Source organism: Erinaceus europaeus, chromosome 4 (assembly GCF_950295315.1).
Source record: "Erinaceus europaeus chromosome 4, mEriEur2.1, whole genome shotgun sequence".
NCBI lineage: Eukaryota > Metazoa > Chordata > Mammalia > Eulipotyphla > Erinaceidae > Erinaceus > Erinaceus europaeus.
Window position 1 is genome coordinate 82176916 of NC_080165.1, and position 26608 is coordinate 82203523.

At 35.8% G+C, this 26608-nt stretch overlaps 1 protein-coding gene across 2 annotated transcripts in view; it reads right to left on the minus strand.

Annotated features, from left to right (window-relative positions):
• PHF3 (PHD finger protein 3) overlaps positions 1-26608 on the minus strand; it is a 108732-nt gene that overhangs the window by 24093 nt on the left and 58031 nt on the right. The window contains exons 4-7 of one of the 2 annotated variants that reach the window (XM_016194816.2): positions 20701-22480; positions 13015-13324; positions 6510-6690; positions 75-222 (exon numbers count right to left, since the gene is read on the minus strand). In XM_016194816.2, coding sequence (XP_016050302.2) covers positions 75-222; positions 6510-6690; positions 13015-13324; positions 20701-22480 — 2419 coding nt within the window. Of the gene's footprint in view, positions 1-74; positions 223-5401; positions 6691-13014; positions 13325-20700; positions 22481-26608 lie in introns of those variants that run through there. The other variant, XM_060189995.1, reaches the window with a different exon arrangement.

Sequence of the window (26608 nt, forward strand, 5' to 3'; positions counted from 1 at the left end):
TTAAAATTAGAATTAATTAATATTTAAGTATATGAAGAATATGTTTTTAAATCTTCTATAATAATGTGTCTTACCTTTTCATAAGAATGTCTTTGAGAGAATGCCTGACACTTTGTCTGATCTGATCTGCAGAAGGCTTAGCAGTAGAAGCAGCAGAAGGATGTATACTAGGCACTCCTTTTTCACTTTTCTTCTTTTTCATCTCTTGTTTCTCATGAGCACCTAATTTAAATATTAAAACTGATTAATTTTTTAATAATTTAATGCATACATTTGTAAGAAAAATGAAATGACTAAAAGTTATTTATAAATATTAAGTCAGAACCCAAATCCCATTGTGATACTGAAACTCTAATTTGAATGAACTTTAATTAGACAGATTAAATGTAGTCCTAAAGCTATAAATAATCGTGATTAGAGCTAGATTCTTTTCACATACATAAATATTGACTTTTAAGAAACTATTTAGAAAAACAAAAGAAAAGAAACTACTTGGGAGGCCTAGAAGTAGCACAATGGATAAAGTTCAGGACCCAAGTTCTATCCCCAACATTACTTGGGCCATAACGATGCTCACATTCTAATCCCCTCTCTTCCACTCAAGCAAATAAATAAATAAGTAAATAAATAAATTAGAAAAAATATTTAGATGGTCTGAAAGGGAGTACAGTGGCTAGATCACTGGACTGACAAAACATAAGGTCTTAAGTTCAATTCCTATGATCAAATATGCCAAAGTAACAATCCCCTGTCCATTAAATTTTGAAAAAAGTCGAATTAGAAAATTTGATTGTGCTCCAGGTGGTGGTTCAGTGGGTAAAGCACTGGACTCTCAAGCTGGAGGTCCTGAGTTTGATACCCAGCAGCACATGTACCAGAGTGATGTCTGGTTCTTTCTCTCGTCTATCTTTAATAAATAAGATAAATAAATAAATCTTAAGAAAAAAAAGAAAAAGAAAGTTTGATTTAGGGAAGGGGTAGATAGCATAGTGATTATGCAAAGAGACACTCATGCCTGAGGCTTCAAAGTCCCAGGTTCAATTCCCCAAACCGCCATAAACCAGAGCTAATTAGTGCTCTGGTTTAAAAAAAAAAAAAAAAGCAACATATTTGATTTAAAAAAATCTGATGTAAAAATGGTAGATGGAACAGTCATTTGTTAATATCACATCTGATAAGTTTCTTCTAATTTTAATTGTAGTTGATATGTTAATTTGAATAAGCTTTTCAAATGATTTTTCAAATCTATCAACACTAATTCATAAAAACACCCCCAAAATCTCAATTTCAAACATCTCACTAATGTGACTAACATACTAGCTTATTGACTCATTCTGAGTTTAATTTTGTGCCTAGTAACTTCTGGTGGTCCTGCTTCATTCTTCTTCTGCAAGTGGTCAGTCAGTTTTTCCAACAACATGTATTATAGAGTAATTCTTTTCTTCACTTCATGTTCTGGATTCCTATGTTGTAGGTTAACTGTCCATAAATGTGATAGCTTAACTCTGGGCTGTCAATTCTATTGATCTGAGTGTCTATTTTAGTTCCAATAGCAAACATTTTTTATTACTATATCCATGTAATATTGTAAATCAGGGAGTGTGATACCTCTTTCATATTTCTCAGGACAGCTTCAGGAAATCTCAGGGCTTTTGTTTGGTGGTTCCAGATAAAATCCTGTAGCATTGGGTTCTATTCATTTTAAGAGGTTGATAGGGAGTTTGACAGGAATTGCATTCAACCTATGCATTGCTTTTGGTAAAATGGTCATTGTAGATGTTTATTTCTCCAATCCATGAGCATGGGAATCTTCTCATTTCATTGTGTATTACTTATTAATTTATTTTATTGGTTAGAGACAGAAAGATATCAAGAGGGAAGGCGGAGGTAGGGAGAGAAGAAGAGAGATACCTGCAACACAGCTTTGCCACTCTCGAAGCTTACTTCCTGGATGTGCAGACAAGGAGCTTAAACCTGGATCCCTAAACACAGTAGCATGTATCCTCAACTGGGTGTTGAGCCCCCTTTCTTGTTGTCTTACCCTGTTTTATAGTTATCCATAGTTTTCAACGCACAAGTCTTTTGTCTCCTTTGTTAAATTTATTCCTAGAGATCTAATTCTTTCTGATGCTATTGTAAATGGGATTGATTTCTTCCTAGTCAAGTTTATTGTATGCATAGAAATGTATCTATGACTTCTGAGTATTAACTTTGTAGCTTGCTATTTTACTAAATTGCCTAATGTTCCTAATGTTTCCAAAGAATTTTCTACTGTATTCTTTAGGGTTTTCTAAATTGTAATCTTTCCTCTTTCATTTACAATCCAATTTGTCTTCTCTTTCTTCTTCTTATGTCTGGCTAGGAGCTTGTCAATTCTGTTTAGACTTTCAAAGAACCAGCTCTTAGTTTCACTGATCTTCTTGAACTTTTTGTTTGTTTTCAGTGCTAATGATCTGTCTCAATTTTTATTATTTCCCTCCTTCTACTTACTTTGGACTTCTGTTATTCTTTTTCTGAATCTTTCAAGTGTAGCATCGCTTAGTTGAGCTTTTCCTTGGCTTCTGATATGGGTTTATATTGCTGTGAATTTCTCTCCTAATACTGCTTTTCTGTGTTCTATATTATATTCTGATAGTTCATGTCCTCTTTTACATTTGTTCCAGTAAAGTTCTTTTAAAAATTTTTTTTAGTATCTTTATTTATTTATTGGATACAGACAGCCAGAAATGGGGGAAGGGAGGATAGAAAGAGAAAGAGAGAGATCTGCAGCCCTGCTTCACCACTTGTGAAGCTTTCCCCCTGCAGATGGGGAGCTGAGGCTTGAATCTGGTACCTTGCGCACTATAATGTGTGCACTTAATCAGGTGTGCCATCACTTGGCCCCATTCCAGGAAAGTTTTAATGTCTTCCTTGATTTCTCCCTTGCTGAAAAGTTGTTTAGAAGCATTTTGTTAAGCCTACATACTTTTGAGCTTTCTCTCTTTTTTTGTCACTTGTTAACTAGGTTTAACTACACTGTGGTCTGAGAAGATGCTTGGAATGATTTTAATGCTCTTAAATTTACTGGCACTGTCTTTGTGGCCCTGTATATGATCTACTATTTTTGAAAATGTTTTATGTGGGCGCAGTTAATATATGCATTGTTTTCTTGAGATGGAAATTTAAATAGATACACATTAGGCCAAACTTATCTATCTCACTTAGAAAACTTATTTCCTCATTCATTTTCTGTCTCATTGACCAATTTGGGATAGTAGGGTATTAAGGTCCCTTACTTTTACTGTGTTCTATTGGTGTTTATCTTCAGTTCTGTTAATAGTTGCTTTATATATTGTGATTCTTCCTCATTTGATACGGATTTACATCATCTTGGTTAATCCATGATCACTATGTAATATCCACACGTCTTTTATTAATTGAACTATCACTGTCCATGATTTCTTTTCTGGCCCACTATCTTGAATTACTGTGTTTTAGCCTTTAACTCTGAGCCTGTGCTTTTCTTGTCCTCCTAAATTAAATGGGTTTCCTGTAAGCAGCATATGGTTGAGGTGTATCTCCTGACCCACTCTACTGTCTTGCGTCATTTAAAAGAATTCAGTCCATTGGTATTAATGAAACTGGATTTAAGAGTACATATTGCCATTGTTTGGGTGTTATGTTAGTGCTTTTATATAAAACTCTTTAGAACTTTTTGGAGGGCAGGTTTAGTGGTGACAGATGCTTTCAGCTTTTCCTTGTGAAACTTTTTTTTTGAATTTTTTTATTATCTTTATTTATTGGATAGAGACAGCCAGAAATCAAGAGGGAAACAGGAGACAGCAAGGGAGAGACAGACACCTGCAGCCCCACTTCACCACTCATGAAGCTTTTCCCCTGCAGGTGGAGACTGGGGTTTGAACCCGGGTCCTTGCACACTGTAACATGTGTGCTCAATCAGTGCGCCACTGCCCAGCCCTGCTTGTGAAGCTCTTTATTTTCCATTCATTATAAACGAAAAGTCTAACAGAGTAAAGTACCCAAGGCTAGAAGAGTAAAGTAAAATCTGTTGGCAATCTTATGGGGTTTCCCCCTACAGGTAATTGTTTTTCTCTTGCTGCCCTAGGAATCTTTTCCTTAGCCTTAGTTTTTGTCATTTTATGTGTATTTGGGCTTATTGTGGGTGGCACACTGCATTTCCTGGATTTGTAAATTTTTCCCTTTACTCAGAGTAAATTCTCAGCTATTATCTCTTCCAAATATGTTCTTCCCCTTTCCTTCTTCGAGGACACCTATGATGTCTATATAGCTCCTTTTAATATTGTGCCATAAATCTTTTTTTCATTTTATTTTATTTTATTTATTTATTTAGCTTTTCTGTTGTTCTCTGTCTCATCTTTAAGCTCTCCTGTTTAATTTTCAGCCTGTTATTCTATCATTTTGTTTCTCACTTTTATTTACTAACTTAGCTACTGTTGTCATTAGTTTGGTGGGAACTGAACCTGGGAATTCAGTCTCAGGGATGACAGTCCCATATGCTCTTATGTCTCCAGCTTTCTCTCTTACATCAAATATGCTCTCATTCTACTGGGCTATTAAGTCTTTACAAACATGCTATAATATTTCCTTTATTTTCCCCCCCTTGATTCCATATCTAATTCTAGCTACCACATATTTCCACTCTCTTTAATAACAAAATCCTTGCATTATATACATTATCTCTAGTTCCTTTTCATTCTCCATTAGCCACTACAATTAGCTTACTCCCTAACATTTCACCAAAATTATTTAAGATCCCTAATGAGCTTAATTTCGTGTGTGTGTGTGTGTGTGTGTGTGTGTGTATTCACTTAATTATATGTTTATATAGTATCTGGCACAATGATTTTTCCTTTTTTTTAGCCAGAGCACTGATCAGTTTACAGTGGTGTGGGAGACTGAACCTGGGACTTCGGAGCTTCAGACATGATAGTCTCTTTGCATTATGAAAACCATTATGCTATCTATGCCCACTCTGACGTTTCCCTTTTTGAGACTTCACCTGGATTTTAAGCCACCATCACTTTTAATTCTCTTACATATGCCATCTATCAAGTTCCTCTGCCGAATTCTCTTCTTTACAAATTCTAAATGCTGATACTCTCCAAGAGTTCTGTTATTCCTTACTCATTGCTGAGCTGTTACTACTAGCTGTATATATATATATATATATATATATATATATATATATATATATGCTCATGATTTCATTTTTTTCAGATGTTCCCTTTTTTTTTTGAGGTATCACGATTTGCAAATTTAGTGTCTTGAATAAGAATACCATAGCCTTTCAAAAGTTACACTGCCATACCATACTCACCACTAAACTATCAATATTTTTCCACCAAAGTCTACTGAACTCCTGTCATCCTTAACATCCACTCCCCCAACTTACTCTGGTAACCCCAGTTTTGCTCAGCTCTGGCTTATGGTAATTAACAGAGGGTTGTTTTTTTTTTATTTTTTTGCATAGTATATTATGCTTCCACCCCTGAATCTAAAGGTTTCTTTACATTTGACTTTACCTCATTACCTTTACTTTAATCTCTATATACTTTATATGAATGAGATCATTCAGTATCTTCCTGTTATAAAATCACACTTAGTATTTCTTGTAAGGTCAGCTTAGTGGTAATGATTCCATTAACTGTAGTTGTCTGAGATGCTCCTTTTGGGGATCACGATCTTACCCCCCCCTTCCCCCCTTCTGTCACCTCCAGTGCTTTAACACTGGGTTTACCTTGAGATAGAGAGACAAAGATGCAGAGAAAGAAGGAAGGAAACCACAGCTTCCTTCAGTATGGTGGAATAGGGCCTGGGAATGAGCCTGAGTCACTCATATCACAGCAGCACACTATCCAAGTGAGCTATTATGCCTGCCCTGGACTATGATTTTAAATAGTAACTTAAGTACTGGTAAATTCCATTCTATTTTTCTCTCATAAAGCACAAGCTGTGGGAAATTACTGATTTTAAAAAATATTTTACTTATATACCCATTTATTTTGTAATATAAACAGAGAGAAGTTGCAAGGGGAGGCAGAGGGAGTGGGGGAAGAGAGATACCAACAACACTGTTTAACCTCTCATGAAACATCCCCCAATAAGTGAGGACCAGGAGCTTGAACATGAGTCCTTTCACACTGTAATGCATGCTCAACTAGGTGTGCCACCACCCAGCCCCTGTATTATTATTATTTAATTGTCACCAGGGTTCTTGTTGGGGTACCTGCATGACAAATCTACTATACCCCATAGCCAGCTTTTCCTTTTTTTTTTTTTTAAGCTGTCTGTCTCTTAGTTCCTGAGTTCTGTAATGTCAGGACATTAACTTAACTATTATTTTTCTGAAATTTAATATAATAATTTTAAATTAGTCAATGACCTAAACTATGTTTACTGTCATTAAAATGTTACATTTAAATTTTTTCTGATGCTGACTGATAGCATACAAAATATATAATTATTTTAGAGCATGTTAATTTTACTACCTTGTTTTGAAGCTTTTTCTCCTGTGCAAGTGGTTACAGATTCTTTTGGTATTTTTTCACTTTTTTCTTCTGAAGATCGCCTAGGTAAGATTGGTTGTCCCATTTTTCGAAGTGGAGCTAGTTGCCATTTTTTAATTTCACTATCTCTGCTGTCTGATGAGGTTTTGCCTTCACCAGATTCCTGAAAAGAAAAAGGAAAAAAATGGCACTGACTCATTAGAATGAAAACTTAGTAAATTATTAAATTTAAAATATAAAACCAGTCTCAATAGTATGAATGTGAAATTAAATCCAATTAGTATTATAACCTATTAAGATCAAGCACATTTCATTATAGCCCAAAAACCATTTTTAAAAAACTAAGATGTAAAGAAATAACTCTCGGGGGTCAGGCGGTAGTGCAGGGGGTTAAGCGCAGGTGGTGCAAAGTGCAAGGACCCATGGTAAGGATCATGGTTTGAGCCCCAGCTCCCCACCTGCAGGGGAGTCGCTTCATAAGCAGTGAAACAGGTCTGCAGGTGTCTCTCTTTCTCTCCCTGTCTTCCCCTCCTCTCTCCATTTCTTTCTGTCCTATCCAACAACATTGACATCAACAACAACAACTATAACTACAAGAACAACAAAATAACAAGGGCAACAGAAGGGAAAATAAATAATAAAAATTAAAATAAATAAATAGCTCTCAATTAGAAGGGGGAAAAAATGACATTACTCTTTTCATTGAAAACCTGGGTTGGGGGGCCAAGTGATGGCACACCCAGTAGAGATCACATTAAAAAGCACAAGGACCAAGCACTGCAGGTGTCTCCTTTTCTCTCTTTCCCTCTCTATATCCCCTTTCCTTCTCGAATTCTGTCTCTACCCAATAAATAAATAAAATACATAAATAAATAAATAAAATAAAACCCACGCTAAGCAACTATACTCTGTAGAACATATCATAGCCCAGAAAGGAGAAACAAAAAAGATCATGTTCATAATAATATTAGGGGAAAACTTGGTATAAAATAAAGGTCTCAACTGTAGATTATGAAATTATGAAAGGAGAAAGAAATTTGTGGATATACTTGGCATCTATATTTACCACTATTTTTCTAGTAATTGTATTAGAAAGCGAGTTAAGTAGAATCTTCTTGGCTGCAGATATGAAAAAAAGGAGGGAGAAACTGTGGTTAAACAGGCATCATAGTGTCCACTATTTTTCTAAAATAAATGTTATGGGCTTTTGGAAAAGTCATGTTGCAATTTTGAACAGAAAAACAAAAAAATACATCATGACTTTTCCAACAACCCAATAATTCAACTGTATGTATTACAATGTACCTACTGACATTTTTAACTCACAGTAAGTCATCAAGATACATATCACTATCATCAAGATACATATCACTATCATCCTAATCATTATAATGCCCCCCCCAAAAAAAATACTTGTGGTGGTTCAGGAGGTGGCGCAGTGTAGAGGCACTGGACTCTCAGGCATGAGGTCCTGAATTCGATCCCCAGCAGCACATGTGCTATCTTTCTCATTAGTAAATAAATAGGGGAGTCGAGGGGTAGCACAGTGGGTTGCACAGGTGGCACAAAGCACAAGGATCTGCGTAAGGATCCCGGTTGGAGTCCCTGGCTCCCCACCTGCAGGGGAGTCGCTTCACAAGCGGTGAAGCAGGTCTGCAGGTGTCTATCTTTCTCTCCCTCTCTGTCTTCCCATCCTCTCTCCATTTCTCTGTCCTATCCAACAACAATGACATCAATAACTACAACAATAAAACAACAAGGGCAACAAAAAGGGAATAAATATTTAAAATAATTTTTTAAAAAAATATTTGTGAACTGGAATTCTAAGACCTTTGTGAGTACTTCATCACATCAAATTTAGTACTTATTTTTTGCTTCTTTTTTAGATAAGCGTCAGAGGGAAGGAGGGAAAGAGGAAGGGAGGGACAGACGGATGGACACAGAGAGACAGAGAGAGAGAGACACAAGACACAGACACCAACTAAGACCAAAGCAAGGGGCAGGGGAGGACACGACTTAAACTTGGATCATTCACATGGCAAAGCAGCACACTAAGTGAGTTATTTTGCTGGCCTAGTAAATTAGTACTTGAAAGACAGGGAAGAAAACTTTATCAATAGACTTAAAAATGTTTCATAGAGACAACGACATTTTTTTAAAAAAACTATTTCACAGGACTAGGAATCTCCTGATTTTTAAAATTTGCTTATTAACTTCCAACCTCACCAATTAGACTTGAGAGCATAAGTGTATTTCAATTGGTGCTATTTACACTAGTCTGGTGCCATAACTGTTATGTATTCAGAATTCAATAAATGGTTTAATATAAAAAGGAATAAGAAGTGAAACTTAAGAAAGCTAAGCTGGGAAAATAGCTCAGATAACAGAGTGCAGATATGCATTTTTAAGGCTTCAGGTTCAATTCCTATTGCTTCATGTACTAGTGCTGTTTCAACTTTTCTTTCTCATGTGAAATTCTTTCCCAGAAACATCTTTAAAAAAATCCGTAAGATGATTATTATTTTCAGTTTTAAATAAAAAGCAAACACCACAGGCTAAAATCAAACAAGACTAATAGAATTTAACAGTCCATTACTAAAAAATAATGACAAAGGAGTAATTTTTTAAAGGACACATTTACAAAATCACATTAACCTATATTCACCTTCTGACAGAGACTAAATGAAGGGATTTTAACAAAGCATTTCCAACATTCATGTTCATATCTTTTTAGGTAAAATGGAAACAACTCAGTTATATAACAGAATGAACTATATTTCTAAATTGCCAAGATATTCTACATGAGAAGTGATGATTGTGATAAAAATTTCCCCAAAGATATATGATAAACTATTCTCAATGGAATACTCAGACATACATTGTACAGTATCAATTATTTTAAAATTAATCAAGTCAACAAAGCAATATATCAAAAGAACAGAATCTGACCCTCAAAAGTCTTGGCAGACAGAAAATGCTTGACATAACCAGTATTTGGCAAACCAAAATGTTCTATACATTTTTCAGAAACGTTCTACCTAAAACAAGTTTATAAACAATAGTCAGGAGTTGAAACAGAACATGCTTATGCTCTTCAATCTGAATAATTGGAACAAAGAGATTTCTAAGTTTCATTCCAACTTTATAATTCATGTTTTCTGTCTTTTGGTTTCTTTTATTTGGCTACCCATATAAATTTGCTAGCGCTAAGTTTCCTCCCTCACATTAGCTAAAACATGAACAAATCAAGGATTAGAAAAATTAGACAATAAAAAAACAATGAAAATAAATTGTTCAGACAGTTGTATGTATGCAGCTGTGTTTGCTGAGTACTAACACAGTTTTATTAAGAGCACGAGTGGAACAACACAGTACATATAAGAGCACATGATGTTACACAATAATTATATAGTAAAATATGTAATACAAATTCAATGCATATACAAGAATACAGAGGTAAAACACTGGTGTATACACACAGTATTTCTGAATTTTTTATAAAATGCATTGTGCAATTCTAATTCAAATACTAACCAATCAATAAAGTTTATTTCTAATTATGTAAAAATTATATACTCAAATGTGTATAATATCTTTGTAGTAAAAGCCAATATAATTAAAATGCAAAACAGAAACCAATTTATGATGAACCACCTTCTTTTAAGCCAAACATAGGAAGACACAAATGGTAACATTATTACATGGTAAAAACTGGGGTGGTGACAGTAGTGCACTTGGGTTGAGCTCACATATTACCATGTACAAGGACGTGGGTTCAAACCCTTGGTCCTAACCTGTAATTCATGAGTAATAAAACAATGCTGCAGGTGTTTCTCTTCCTCTCTCCTTATCTCCTCTACCCTATGAATTTCTCTCTGACCTATCAAATAAAAAAAGTGTTTGTGGAGTGGGGGGAGAAGATGGTCACACAGAGTAAGGGATTTGTTGTGAAGGCACAAAGTCCCAGCAATAAACCTGGTGGGGAAAAATAATTAATTTGGTGTTTTTTTTTTAAAGCATCTGTTTACTCAGCTATTGTAATTTCATACTACTCTGACTTGTAATATTGGCTTCTGATAACAAAATATTTCCCATATGACTTGCACACTTTCTAATTGCCACCACTATTACTGCTGGAGCTCAAGTGCCTATATGATGAATCTACCACTCCTGTCAGTTATTTTCCCCTTTCTTCTTCTTTTTTTTAAGATTTTATTTATTAATGAGAAAGGAGGAGAGAAAGAAAGAACCAGACATCACTCTGGTACAAGCTGCCGGGGACTGAACTCAGGACCCCATACTTGAGAGTCCCATGCCCTATCCACTGCACCACCTCCCGGACCACACTCTTTCTCCTCCCTTTCCTTCCTCCCTTCCTTCCTTCCTTCCTTCCTCCCTCCCTCCCTCCCTCCCTCCCTCCCTCCCTCCCTCCCTTCCTTCCTTCCTTCCTTCCTTCCAATATATATAGAGAATTTGAGAGGAAAGAGTTGGGCACGATGTGGTGAAAGACATTTACAGTACTGCTTGTGAAGCTCTGCCCATGTAAGTGGGGACCAGGTCCTTGTGCATAGCACCAAGTGTTCTGTACTGGGCGAGCCACCACTCAGCCCTTACTTTGCACCTTGAATGCTGTGTTCTTTCTATTTTTCTTCTCTAATTGATAGGATATGTTACATTTTAGTTAGAAACTATGATTAAACAGTAACTTAAAATGAGAAAATGTGTGGTACTGGGACAAAAATAAGCATGCATTATCAGTAGAAACCCAGAAATAAGCCCTTATATAACTGTTTGTGTGTGTGTGTGTGTGTGTGTGTGTGTGTGTGTGTGTGTGTGTGTGTGTGTGTATGTAATTAAATCAGGGGGACTGGGTGGTGGTGCACCTGATTGAGTGCACGTTACAATGTGCAAGGACCTGGGTTTGAGCTCCAAGTCCACACCTGCAGAGGGCAAGCTTTATAAGTGGTGAAGCAGGGCTGCAGTTGTCTTTCTTTCTCTCTCCCTCTGTATCTTCCCTACTCTCTAGATTTCTGTCTCTATTTAATAAATAAAGATAATTAAAAAAATTAAATCAATGTACTACTGAAACAAAAATGGACACCGGGTCAATGGAACTAAATAAAGAGCACAGAACTAAACTCACACAAAGGGACCAAAACTGTCCAATGGGGAAAAGAAGGTCTCTTCAACAAATGGTACAGAGAACTAGACTGTCACATACAGAAAAATGAAACTAGTGGTCCGGGAGGTAGTGCAGTGGATAAAGCACTGAACTCTCAAGCATTAGATCCTGAGTTCAATCCCTAGCAACACATGTACCAGAGTGATGTCTGGTTCTTTCTCTCTTTCCTCCTATCTTTCTCATGAATAAAAACATAAATTCTTCAAAAAAAAAAAAAAAAACAAGAAAAATGAAACTAGACAACCAAGTAACACCCTGCACCAAAATTAGTTCAAAAGGGGTCAAAGATTTAGATATTAGCTCTGAAACTATAAAATACACTAATTACCATATCAATGAGACATTAATGACCATTATCAATGAAACACATTGGTACCTTAACATCAAAGATGTATCTGGAGACTCAACCCAATGAGCAAGACAATCTACAACAAAATTAGATATTTGGGACTATATCAAATTTAAAAAACTTCTACACATCAAAAGAAATCTCTACAAGGATAAATAGGCAGCCTATTTGCATACCACACATCTGACAAGTGGTTTATAATGAATATTTACAAAGAACTCATACAACTCAACAAGAAAAAGAACCTAATTAAAAAAAAAAAAAGTGGATATGAACACACAGTTCTCTAATTTAAGAAGAAATACACACACGGCCCACAGACATATGTGGGAATACTTCACACATGATTAAAAAATGCAATTTAAAACCACACTGAGAGAACCTCACACCTGTGAGAATGGCGTTCATCTACAAAACAGGAAAAGACTGTGGGAGAACTATGGTGGTTATCACTGGGAGACTGATGCATAGATCTATGGTGGTAGAAGTGATGTGGTACTATACCTAAATTACCTTATAATTTTGTAAATCACTAATAAAAAATAACAAAAAAAGAAAAGGAGCCATCACCAAAACTGAATGGGAGATGTTTACACATCATACATCAAACATAAGATTCAACAGCAAAAGCAGCAAAAACCATGAAACAGACCTGTTCAGACACTTCAGACCAAAGATAGCCAAAAGGCAGATGAAAAAACTGATCCATCCCAGTAATCAGAGAAATGCACATCAGGCAACGAGATACTACCCCACTCTTGCAATCCATTAAAAAAAGAGAAATAAGTGCCCGTAAGGGCATGGTGGAAAAGGGTCCTTTACACTGTTTGTTTATGTAAATGTAATTTTGGTCCAGTTCTTTGGAACAGTCTGGAGACTCCTCAAAAATATTAAAAATGGATTTATTGAACATTCAGTTCTTCAAAAAAAAATTAAAGAATAATTAATAAACTTACTCGTTTTAAAATTTTGACTTTGTGCTTCACTGTGTCATCAACATATTTAGTTTTGTCATTTGTTGGTGGATGTTTTACTAATCCAAACTTTTCATATTCCATTGTTTTATCTTCACTATGGATATCAACTTTAGCTTGGTTTTCTAAAATATCTGGATCTACTGTTTCAGTCTTTTTATCTTCTTCAGCACAACATTTCATGCACACATATTCTTTGTCTTCTTCTCCCATTTGCTGTGCTTGAGAAAGACTTAATCCAACACAGTCACCATGAAACCAGTCATCACATCTCCCACAGCCAACCATAAACCTGGGAGAAGGGAACAAAACAAACAAAAAAATCAATATATTAATATCAAAAATGAGTCTTAAGTTTCATTATCTTACTGCCTGTGATCTTACATGTTCTATCTACTCATCCTAACGGTTCTATGTAGAACAAATTTTTAAAATATATATCCTATAAAAATGAATTCATTAAGTCAAATATTTCCCTCTGGCATGAGAAAATACTGAAAGAAAAAAGACCAGAAGAATGGAAAAAAAAAAGGGACAACTAACATTTGTCATTATACAGAGTAACAAGTTAATGTAGAAAAACATTCCACCAATAAGGATAGCTAATAATCATAGACAATCCTAGTTATCACAAGGATCCAAAATCAAATATAAAAGTGGAGAATTATCTAACAAATCATGAAAAAAATTGTATGTCAACAAAAAAGGAACTCAAACACACAGTGAAGCCTCACACATTGTTTATTACACAAGAGTATAACTATTCTCTGTGTTGAAAAACTCTGATGATATCACACTGATTTCGCTGAAAAATTCTTTAGTTTTGAGTTTGGAATTCCTTCTTACTGATCAAGTGCTTTAGATAATGAACATGTTGACCCAAACTAGGGTCCACATGCTACCAAAGCTGAAATATGCATGGGAGTCCAATGCCTTACCAACTCTGCCACCTCTCAGATTGTTCAAAGACCATATTTTAATGTCAGAATTATAGCCCAAGTTTCAACCCTTAGAGAGTATCTTGAAAATGGTCATTTCAAATTTCAACAGTAGTACTCCCCTCTTCCTTATGTACCCTTCCAATGTGGACTAAAATGCTGTTGGATTTCTTCATGTCTAAATCACCATTCTTCTCATTCTCATTCCCCACCCCCACCTCTCCCAACCTCCAAGAGCACTGCTCAGCTCTGGCTTATGGTGGTGCGGGAGACTGAATCTAGGACCTCAGAGACTCAGGCATGAAACTTTTTTTTCCTTTTTTAAATATTTCCTTTTGTTCCCCTCGTTTTATTGTTGTAGTTATAATTGTTGTTGTTATTGATGTCACTATTGCTGGATAAGACAGAGAGAAATGGGGGGGGGGGAGAGAAAGACACCTGCATATCTGCGGCACTGCTTGTGAAGCGACTCCCCTGCAGGTGGGAAGCCAGGGGCTCGAACCGGTCCTTGCGCTTTGTGCCACCTACACTTAACCCTCTATGCTACCACCCGACTCCCACAGAAGTCTTTTTAATAACCATTATGCTATCTCCTTCATCCTAGAAATCACCATTCTTTACCCTGCTGGATAATGCTAACATACCAGCTTACTTAGGTAAATCATCATTTCCTCCAAAATTCAAGTGGATTGGAAAACGAAACAAACAAAAAACAGCTTTATGCCTAGAAAGAAACGGACAGGGAGGGGCTGGTTTGACATTCAGAAGAAAAATTCTAAAACTATGATATTTATTTTAAGGATGGTTTCTGGCACACAAGCATTCTACCACTAAACCACCAATGCTGATGGATGGTTTTTGTCTTTAATTGAATCTGTTTTTTCATACGAGATCGGGAGTGTTCAGGGCGGTATGGCCATAGATTGAATCTTGATGATGCAAATGTATATATAAAAAAAATACAGGTGTTCCAATTTTTTCTGTTTTAGGTTGCAAAGTCACAAAATTACTTCTTGAAAGTGACTAATGTCTTTGATAACCTGAATAAAAGTTATTAGTGATTTAGATCTATTTCTGCTATCAGAGCTATATTACAATTTTTTTCAAAGCATGATTTTTTCCCTGAAATAGCTTTAATAAAACAACTTAATAGGGAGTCGGGCGGTAGTGCAGTGGGTTAAGCGCACATGGCGCAAAGCACAAGAACCGGCATAGGATCCCGGTTCAAGCCCCCGGCTCCCCACCTGCCGGGGAGTCGCTTCACAGGCAGTGAGGCAGATCTGTAGGTGTCTTTCTCTCCCCCCCTCTGTTTTCCCCTCCTCTCTCCATTTCTCTCTGTTCTGTCTAACAATGACTACATCAATAACAATAACAATTACAACAACAATAAAAAAAAAAGGGCAACAAAAGGGAAAAATCAATAAATATAAAAAAAATTTTTAAAAACAACTTAATAACTGACAATTGACTGTAGATTAAACTTTCAAAAAAATACATATCTAAGTATCAAATTATAAACACACATTTAAGGAATTTCCCACCTGTAATTAATTTAGTAATAATAGCTTTATAGACATAAAATCAAGTAACTATCTTACCAGGCCACATTACAAAATTATTTTGGCAGTTATCTACTCAAACCTAAGGTTCTACAAAATCCTTAGTGCTACCTATGAGCATACTGCTTAAACTTACGTGAGCAACAATTCAGTTAGAGATTCTGGGAAATTTTTTAAAAATGAGAGGATCTAGAGAAATAGCATAATGGTTCTGCAAAACAGTTTCATGCCTGAAGCTCTGAGATCCCATGCTCAATCCCCAGCTCTACCATAAGCCAGACCTGAGGAGTGCTCTGTTCTTTCTGTGTCTTCCTCTCTCTCTCCCCCTCTCTTTATAATTACACAATGAAAGAAACTTCACTACTGTCATGTCTGTCTGTCTGTCTCTTCCTTTTCTGTCACTGCCTAAAACAAGTAACTGAATAAATAGGAGGCTTGTCACAAAAAGTTTTTTCCCTTTTCACATTATTTCTCACATTACAAAAACATGAAGAGAAGCATAGATAACATAGATAACAGACTTACTCTGCCATTTCTACTCTGATCAATCATTACAAGTCAAGATTACAGAATAAACATCGACAAATTCTTTACAGAATTCTACAACAATTCCACATGTAATATAAACCTGGAAATGATATCTTTCAGTAAAGTAACTAGAGCTGCACAGAATTTAGCTCAGGATCAAATAACCAGACACAATGAGCTTGGATGAGATAAAAAAAAAAATTCAAAAATACTTATGTTCTGTCCTCCTGTCTTCATTCACAAAATAAACTAGATCAGATCTACCATGAGAGCATTAAAAACTAATTTAAAAATCTAATCTCAGTCAAGGCATGAGCCAAAATATACTTACAAAAATTTCAAGTTTCTTCAAAGTAAATCAGAGGCAATACTGAGAATATCTATTCTTAGCAAATTTATGTCACATTTTCAGTTACAATGAAACTGCCTCAAGAAGAGCCTCTAGTTCTGTTGAACGATACTATAAATATATATGTACTCACTCTTTTCTGAGAAAAGGATTACATTCCAATTACATTCAATCACTACTTTGACACTAATAATCTAATCTGGGAGCCCAGTGGTGGTACACCTAATCTGCTGAGAAACTTGTCTATAAAATGTTTAAAATCCTAAGGAAAGCTAGAAACATTATATAAATATCTTTCTATTTAAAAGATGTATTTCAGTAAAAACCATGAGTTCATTATGCTAAAGGACTTCTTTTTGTTTCAAAATTTCTTCCAATCAGGCTGTCAAGATGGCTGCACTTGGAACAGTGTGCTTGCTTTGCCATATGCACACCTACCACCACAACCAAACTGAAGAAAGATTCCATACTGTGGTCTCCTTTCCACTGCTGTTTCTCTGTCTAAAATAGTTGGCCTGAGACAATGAAGCCCAACTGACAATAACAACAACAAAAACAAAAAATTTTCCAGTACAGGACCTTTTTACAACTGGGTAACAACAAGTGTAATACAAACTAAAAATAAAAAGATCCTCTGGATAGGTAGGAAAATACAGTAACTACAAAGTAGGTAATATGTGATCACAAGGGCTCCTTCCACTAGATGTTTAAAAGAGGCTCAAGGAACATACACATACACACACACATACACATGCCCGGTTTTAAAAAAGAATATACTTGGGAGTCAGGCAATAGCACAGTGGGTTAAGTGCAGGTGGCATAAAGCGCAACAAGGACCGGCCTAAGGATCCCGGTTCCCCACCTGCAGGGTAGTCGCTTCACAAGCGGTGAAGCAGGTCTGCAAGTGTCTATCATTCTCTCCGTTTTCCCTTCCTCTCTCCATTTTTCTCTGTCCTATACAACGACGACATCAACAACAACTAAAACAATAAAAAGAAAAAAGAATATACTTTGTTATAAGGCTGAATCTGGAAACTAAAAAGCAAAAAAGCTACAAGATAGGTTAAGCATCTAGGAGAGTCAATAGCTACTGTCTTTAGATACAGAAATGGCTTATGTTCAAATACTACATTTGGCATACCATGAATAAACTTACATTAAAAAACAATTTTCTATTGAAAGCATAAATAAGAAGCTAAGCTCTCAACTGCAGTATGTATAAAATGCTGACAAATTCTTTACAGAAAAAAAGCTGTCACGAGAGGTAGATCATGTAATTTTACCAAATAGTTTTCATTTTAGATGTATGGGATTGAAGAGCTAGATGAAATTATTTCCTCTATAACAAGTCCACATGTAAGAAAAGTCTGCAGGGCCAGGTGGTAATGCACCTGGTTGAGCGTACATGACCTGCGTTCAAGCCTCCAATCCCCACCTGCAGTGGGAAAGCTTTACAAGTGGTGAAGCAAGGCTGCAGGTGTCTATTTCCCCCTTCTTTCTTGACTTTTGACGGTCTTTATCCAAAAAATAAATATAATTAAAAAAATGATTTCCAAGTGTGACTTTCCTGATAATATCATATTCACAAATATGAATAAAAAAAGAATAAATAGAATTTTTTTTTCAGTAACCACACGGTATACAAGCTAACATGCAAAGGGGAAAAAAACAAAACAACCAACTATGTAGCTTCTATATACACAAGTTGAGGTAATATGAAATGGTGGTTCTAAAAATGACTATCTCCAATGTTACTATACAGTGTACAAATTGACTGCATAGGGCAAACTCAAATTCTTATTTTTTTCCCCCTGACATATACAGAGGAAAAGAGAGTGAGAGACAAAAGCACTAAAACTTCCTTCAATGTAGTGGAGGCCAGGCTCAAACCTGACACACTATTCAAGTGAGCTCTTTCACTTGGACCTAAACTCAGAACTCTTATTGCAACAAATATTCTAAGTTATTTTGCAGACTGGGGAAAAGAAACTCTCGGTTATATAGAGTAGGTACAAAACCTGTATTAGGTTTAAAATTGCAGAGGCGAGGGGGCAGAGAAGGACATTTTAATACCTAATCTTAATTTTAGAAAAATGACTGCTAATGTAAGTGAAATGTCAAATTATTATTTAAAAGCTCAGAGGCAAACTCCTAAGGACTAAGCCATTAGAAACAAAGTTCATCTATTAAAAAGCTATTAAACCACATAGGCTATGATTCCATCACTTCATTCACTTTTTAATACTTCTTTTTTATTACTATGATCATGTGTCAGTGTGATGACTTTAGAAGATTCAGACAAGTAGAGCTGACTTATAGGACTGTCTAGTCCTTAATTATTTTTGACCTGAAAATTTAGCAGATCAAAAATCATAGGGGCACATAAAGTGAAAATGAAAGTAAGTTTATCTGTGACCTTGGGAGAACTACTGCAGTTTCCAATGGAGGGCATGCAGACATAAAACTCTAGTGGTGGAAGCCCTATAGAATTATCTTACAGATCTATAAATCAATATTAAATGACTAATAAATTAAAAAGCATTATAATGAGTTTTAATTATTTAAAAGCTGAAATATATTGTAAAGTTGAATGCCATTGCCAGTGTTAGAAAGTTAACACTAACACTGAAAATGGGCCACAGGTTTAGTCACAAATGAAGACTCCATTTAACACAAAACTCAGTTATTTCTTTACAGAACAGCTACAAGACCTCCCACCTAACATTCTCCAATCACCTCCCACATACACACCAAAATACTGTACTATGACACATTTTGCTAAATTGTTCCTCCCTAAAAATTTCCTTTTTGTTTTTCCTTTTTTTTGTCATCAAGGTTATCGATGGGGCTTGGTGCATATACAACGCCATCACTGCCAGTGGCCATTTTTTTCTTTTTCTAGCAGAGATCAAGAGAAATAGGAAAAGAGAGGGAGAGGAAGAGAGTAGAAGAGAGGGAGAGAAAGAGACGCCTGCAGTACTGCTTTACCACTCATGAGAAGCTTCCTTCCTGCTATGGGGAACAGGGCTTAAACCAAGAACTTACTCATGGCAATATGATGCTTTATCTGTGTGCCACCACTGGCCCAAAAAGTTTGATTTTGATGTAATTGTATGGTGCTGGGAAAAGTCATTCTAATATTTACTGTCATGAGTAAGAGTAATACTACAGTGTATAAGTTATAGTGTTATTTTCAAGAGTTGACAGAAGTTCAAACAGCAATCTCAACACTTGAACAATTAATCTTTTAGCTACAAATTCCATTTCATCTTGCGTTTTCAAAATAAAAAGCAAATTAAAAAATGCACTTGAGGTTGGGGGATAGGCAGTGCCTGCCATAAATCTACAAAACAATGAATCCAAATAATGTGTAAAGGTTATGTTACGATAACTTAAAAGAGGGAGTCAGGCGGTAGTGCAGCGGGTTAAGCACACGTGGCACAAAGCCAAGGACTGGAGTAAGGATCTGGGTTCCAGCTCCAGCTCCCCACCTGCAGGGGCATCGCTTCACAAGTGGTGAAGCAGGTCTGCAGGTGTCTCTTTCTCTGCCTCTCTCTGTCTTCCTCTCCTCTTTCCATTTCTCTCTGTCCTATCCAACAACGACGACTACAACAATAAAACAAGGGCAACAAAAGGAAATAAATAAATATTTTTAAAAAGATGAATTTAAAAGACTGGCATTCACAAGAAATCCTTTAAATTACTAAGCCATTCAAAAAAAAAAAGGCATTTTCTTTTCATCCCATATTATGTACAAAATTCATTTGGATAATTTAACAATTTTTTTAGTTATCAATTTTCATTCCAAGGTCTGGTGTGATAGGTATAAAGTCAAGAAAATATGACTCATTTTTACCTCTCCTCCCAAATCTTCAAAAGAAAAATAAAAATTTTATTACAACTTTCATGTCTTACTGCTAGTTCTCAAGTCAAAGAAAATAATTTACAAGATCCAATAAGGTGTAACCATTTTCCAATTAGCAGAAAAGTTTCTTTTTTTTCCAGATGCAATGACTAAATTATATGCTCTAAATTGTTACAATTACAAAAACATCCATATATACCCATCATTGGTGAAGTTGTTTTTTAATGTCCTAAGATGACATATTTGTTAATTCAGTGACTCTATCTTCCTATCATTTATCCAGAACTGATGAGAAGCCTTTTGTTTCTGCAAAAATCACACAAAACGTTCTTATACTAACCTACCACCTTTAAAAATAAAAGGCAATTTCTCTTCATTGTACGCATCTTACACACACACACACACACACACACACACACACACACACACCTGTTGCCATGTGGTTTTTTGCAAAACCAACACTGCTTGCTGGGAGTCCACATATATTTGGCTTCAAATGATGAGATTTGATCTGAGCCTTCTCTTTTTATAGTAGCTATGTTGTCTGGAATGAACAATGGTGGTTCATCCAAGGAAAAACTTTTACTGCTTCTTCTTTGGCGGAGTTGTAGATTCTTCTCAGATTTTTTCATCTTCAGTTTATCCTCCTCCTTAAAATGATCTACACCTGCATGTTCAAGCTCTTCCTTTACATGACTATTGGTCTTTGTGGAGGCAGCCAGCTGCTGTGGCTTATGACACTGTTTCTGGTTAGAATGCAATGCATGTCCAGTTTGAGCAGGATGTTGAAGATCTTTAGAACCACCAGGGTGGCTACTGGGCTTATCACACAAAGAGTGAGTTAAGGGTTTAGGAACCTGCAATAAATTTTGATCCTGTGATGTTTTCTTCAATATAGAATGAGACTGATTTTTCCCAGATGTGACACCAGAATTGCAAGCGAGAATCTTTAAATCTTTATCAGATTTTTTTCTCACTTTGGCTGATTTATGAAAATTTTGCTGAGATTTTAATTCATCAGCATTTCGTTTTACACTTTTGACATTAACTTTAGTTTTACTGTGTACCAATCCATGCTTTGCTGTAACTTTCTTCATAGAATCTGTGGTCATGTTTTGTTTAAAATGAATTAAAGGCTTTGTATGTTTGGACTTTATGCTTTTTAACTCTAAGCAAGAAACACTACTTAACTGGTTGTTTTTTTCATCCTGAAAGTTCACTGTTTCATGAGATTCCATTTTAATATTTTCAACAATTTTCAACTGTTTTGTATTTTGGTCAAGACTATCACCAGTTGCATTTTCTAAATGACTAGGTTCTTGTTCAAAGGTACTAGTACCAATCACATCTATTTTTGATTCATTAAATTCAGTGCTCTCCAACTGTGTATCATTAGATTTTTTATCTTCACAATAACCCACAGGTTCTAGTTCATGTTTTTGAAGAGAGTTTTCAACTTTATCAACAACGTCCAAAGTATTCTCCAATTCTAACTTACATTCATCTACTTCATCCACAGAAAAAGACACATCCACATGACTTTTTTCTGTTTTATTTGGATTTGTACAGGCAGCATCACCAAAGACAGGTAGAGAAGATGTAGTTTCCTCAGTAATTTGGTCATCTTCATGGGGTAATATTACAGTGTCCTTTGATTCTTGTTTCATATATTCCTTTGCTCTCACTTCTTCAGTATCAGTTTCATTCATTTTATCTGAAATAGTATCATTCTGTTCATGTTCTTCTTTATCTGAAAACTTTAAAAATGGGCTACTAACAGTCTTACTATTACATTCCATCAGAGTTTCACTTTTCCTGTCTTCAGTACTAACACAAGTCTCTGAAAGGAGAGGACAATTTAATTCATGAGATACATTTGTTTCTCCCTGATTGTTACACATATCCTTTGAATCTAGGCCAGGCTCATCTTTCATTTCAAAATAAGTTGATACTGCAGAATGACTTGAGGACACTGGTACTTCTGAAGCCAATTCTATTTGCCCAATATGCCGGCTACTCCTCCTGTTCTCTTTATAGTACTCAGTTTTCAATGATGTACAAACTTCTTCTTTAATTTGACACCTTTCTGATTGTTTCGCCCCTGCTTTAGGGGCAGATACAGTCTTCCCCGATGCTTTTTTGGTGCTATTTACAGGTGCCACATTTGAACGCTTGGCAAGAGTGCTTTGACGTAAACTTCTTACTTGTTCTATCATAAGAAAAAATAAAAATAAAAATAACTTAGCTATATTGCCACGTCTTTTCATTTCAATGCATTTTAGAATATATCACTCCTTTATTTTATGACCTACAAGATTATTTTGCTCATTTCAATGAAAATGTACTGAACAGTCATTCATGATTGTGATCTTCTATTGTTATATACAGATTTATATAGTGTGTGTGTGTGTGTGTGTGTGTGTGTGTGTGTGTGTGTGTGTGTGTGTGTGTGTGTGTGTATAATGTATGGATGAATGTACAAGTGTTAGATTTTATAATATTCAAAGTTCTACAAATTCTGGCAAGACGTAGCTACCTAAGAGGGGCTAGACTAACATGAGTAAGGTCCTGGGTTCAATATCAGCAGTGCATATGCAAAGATGATGCCCAGTTTCTTCTCATCCTCTAACCCCTCTTTTTAATAAATAAATAAATAAACAAATAGGGCCAGTGAAAAAGCTCACTTGGATAGTGCGTTGCTTTATCATGTGTGCAACCCAGATTCAAGATTAGCCCCCTGAAGGAAGCTTCAGTGCTATGATCTATTTTGTTTTCTATCTCTCTGCTTCTTTTTCTCCAAATAAAAAAATTATAATAAATGAATAAATTTCAAAAAGGAATGATAACTATAGTGAAGGGGGAAATATATAATTCATATTAAAACTTACTCCTATAATAAGATGTCTTTAACAAGTTTCTTTTGTCTAAGAATTAACCCGAGAGTTATGCAAGTAAAATAAACTTCCTTTATACTGATATCCATCTTATAACAAGATCATGTGGTTTCTACATATATTTAAAATATATATAAAGCCAAACAAATTAAGGTACCATCAAAGTCTGAACTAAATCACTTTTCAGAAAACAGTATGTGAGTTTCAAGCACAGTCTCAAAAGAACTCTAATTCTTTTATGTATTTCATTTAAAATGGCCATTTTAGCATCTATGCTAATACTAAAAAAGCGATATATACACTAGAGAGATAGATATATTTTCAAAAGAGAAATTACAATTAAAAAGAATTAAGTCAAGAATATATACCGGAAGGGGAAATTAGGAAAGTATGAAGAGAAAAAAGCTTTCACCTTTAACACTCTTAACAAAGAATCTGTTAAATTAGTTTTTTCCTCCTTTTCCTATCCTGATGTTACCTCCAGGAGGAGAAACCAGAGTGAAAAGAAACTGGAAAGAAAAAAGAACAAATAAACCACTATAAAGAAAAACAACCCAACAGCTAAAATACAAAGTAAGAAGCTATTTATCTTATAAGCATATACAGATTCAGTACCTGTAAAATCAACTCTACATAAAAACTGAACAAACCAACTTTACAAGAAAATTCCCTTCCTTTCAATGCAAAGCCCCACTATATACCAACATATAGGATATTTCCCTAATTTTCATATATCTCTCAACTATAAGGTTATTAAAGGCTTCACTTGTTTATAAGTGATATTATATAACATATTATAAATAGTAAGTAATATCTATGTGTGTACATATAAATTCATATACTGAAATATATCCTGGTATAATTACTAATAGCATACTCTCATTCTCAGTATTGCCCCAGTTTAAACAAACAAAAAAAATTACATGGTCATCCTTATCTTCCCCTAGGACTAAAATAATATCTGGTCATTAAATAAATACTGGCCACTTTCAACCCTTGTAATCCGGCTTTCTCAAATAAAGCCACTTGCTGCGTTCAAAAAAAAAAAAAAAAAAAAATACTGGCCACTTTCAAAAATCACTTAGTGAGGCAACAAAGGAGGTGGGATAGCAGTATAGCACAGAACTTGCAAACAGAGGTCCCAAGATCATTCTCTGGCACCACCTATCTCATAGTGATGTTCTGGCATGCATGCTCTCGTAAACTATTTTTAAAATTACTTGATGGCAGAGGGGTAGCTCAATGTGTACAGCATGAGCCCTACCAGGTTCAAACCCCAACACTGCATAGTTAACACCATAGCACCTGAGGAAGAGCTATGGCTAATGTAGCAGAGCTGTGGTATGTCTACCTTTTTCCCTCTCCCTACCCCACTCCCACTGTCTCACTCACTCTCCCTACTTGAAATAAAAAAAAATTAAAAAGTTAAAAGCAAAACAAAACACAAAAACCACATCTTGGAAGCAGTGGAATCATTTGCGCACAAGGTTCACAGAGATTTTTTAAAAAATTGTTTTTTAGAGAATTATAAATTGTTGACATGTTCTGAAATTTTAATTACTTCTGAGTGGTATTTAAATGCTCCTAAAGTTCTAGAGACAGCTTATAATTATTCTTAACTCCTTTGTTTTATACACCTGCTCTGAAATAAATGAAGAAGGAGAAGGAGAAGGAGGAGAAGGAGAAGGAGAAGGAGAAGGAGAAGGAGAAGGAGAAGGAAAAGGAGAAGAAGAAGAGGAGGAGGAGGAGGAGGAAGAAGAGGAAAGAAGAAACAGAAGAAAAGAAAAAGAATGAAAAAAATGGGGAAATGGTAACAAAGGGAAAGAAAGAAAAAAAACACCGAGGCATCCAAATCACCTCTAGTGTGCTGTGGGCTGGGCTTGGGCCTGTGTCACACTCATAACAAAATAACTTCCCAGGTGAGCTATCTTACCAGTCCTAAATGATTAACTTTTATGCCCATTACCTAAATGTCTGCGGAAAACAACACATGAACAATAGCACATTCAAGAGTGAATGAACTACAATTAAAAGTTGGGGTTTTTTGGGCAATACTGACTGATTTATAAAGTCACTTTTTATGTAGCCCAGGAAGTGGTGCAATGGATAAAGCACTGGGCTCACAAGCATGAAATTCTGAATACCTAGCAACACATGTACCAGAGTGATGTTCAGGTTCCCCCCACTCTACTTGATGCTAAATAAATATAAAAATGATTCACTGCAACAACAACAAAAATTTGCTTTTTATTTCTAAAAATAACTGCTGCCTTAGTTTAAATTTGGTTATAGAGAACAAAAATTACCTGTCAAAAATATTTATTCTGTTATTTCTCAAAACCACAATTACAAAAAAAAAAAAAATTAGAAACTGACTAAAAATATAAACAGAAGGCAAAGGAGACAACTCAGAAGCAGGCTGGGAATATGGATCGACCTGCCAATATCATGTGATGCCCTGCGGAGAAACAATTACAGAAGCCAGAACTTCCACCTTTTGCACCCCATAATGATCCCAGTCCACACTCCAAGAGGGATAAAGAATAGGGAAGCACAGGGCAGGGTGGTAGTACAGCGGGTTAAACTCACATGGTGCAAACCATAAGGACCAGCACAAGAAGCCACCAGCCAGCATCTATAGGGTAAAACTCTGTTTTACACTCTTCAAAGACTCTTCTTTAGTTTTATATTAGAATTAGGAAAGAGTTTTTCTTTTTTTATTTAATTGATTATGATCAACAAGTCCGTTCGGTAAGAGGGGTATAATTCCACACAATTCCCACCACCAGAGTTCCTCATTCCATCCTCTCCATTGGAAGCTTCTCTATTCTTTATCCTTCTGGGAGCATAGACCCAAGATCATTATGGGGTACAGAAGGTGGAAGGTCTGGCTTCTGTAAGTGCTTCTCTGTTGAACATGGACATTGGCAGGTTGACCCATATTCCCAGCCTCTTTCTAAGGAAAGACTTTCCCTTCCCCTTCCCCTCTTCCTTCCTTTCCCCTTCCCTCCCTCCTCTCCCCTTCCCTCCCTCCTCTCCCCTTCCCTCCCTCCCTCCCGCCCTCCTTCTTTCTTTCTCTTTCTTTCTTTCTTTCTTTCCTCCTTTTCCTTTTCCCCTTCCTTCCTTCTTTCTTTTCTTTTCCTCCCTCCCTCCCCCCTCTTTCTTTCTGTCTTTCTTTCTTTCCTTTTCCTTTTCCCCTTCCTTCTTCTTTCTTTTCTTTTCTTTCCTCCCTCCCCCCTTTCTTCTCCTTCTTTCTTTCTTTCTTTCTTTCTTTCTTTCTTTCTTTCTTTCTTTCTTTCTTTCTTTCTTTCTTTCTTTCTTTCTTCTTTCCTCAGTGATCCACAAGACCATAGGACAAGAAGGGTAGAACTAGAGTTCTGCATCACTTCCCTATTCTTTTTTTTTTTTTTTTTTTTTTTTTTGCCTCTAGGGTTATCACTGGG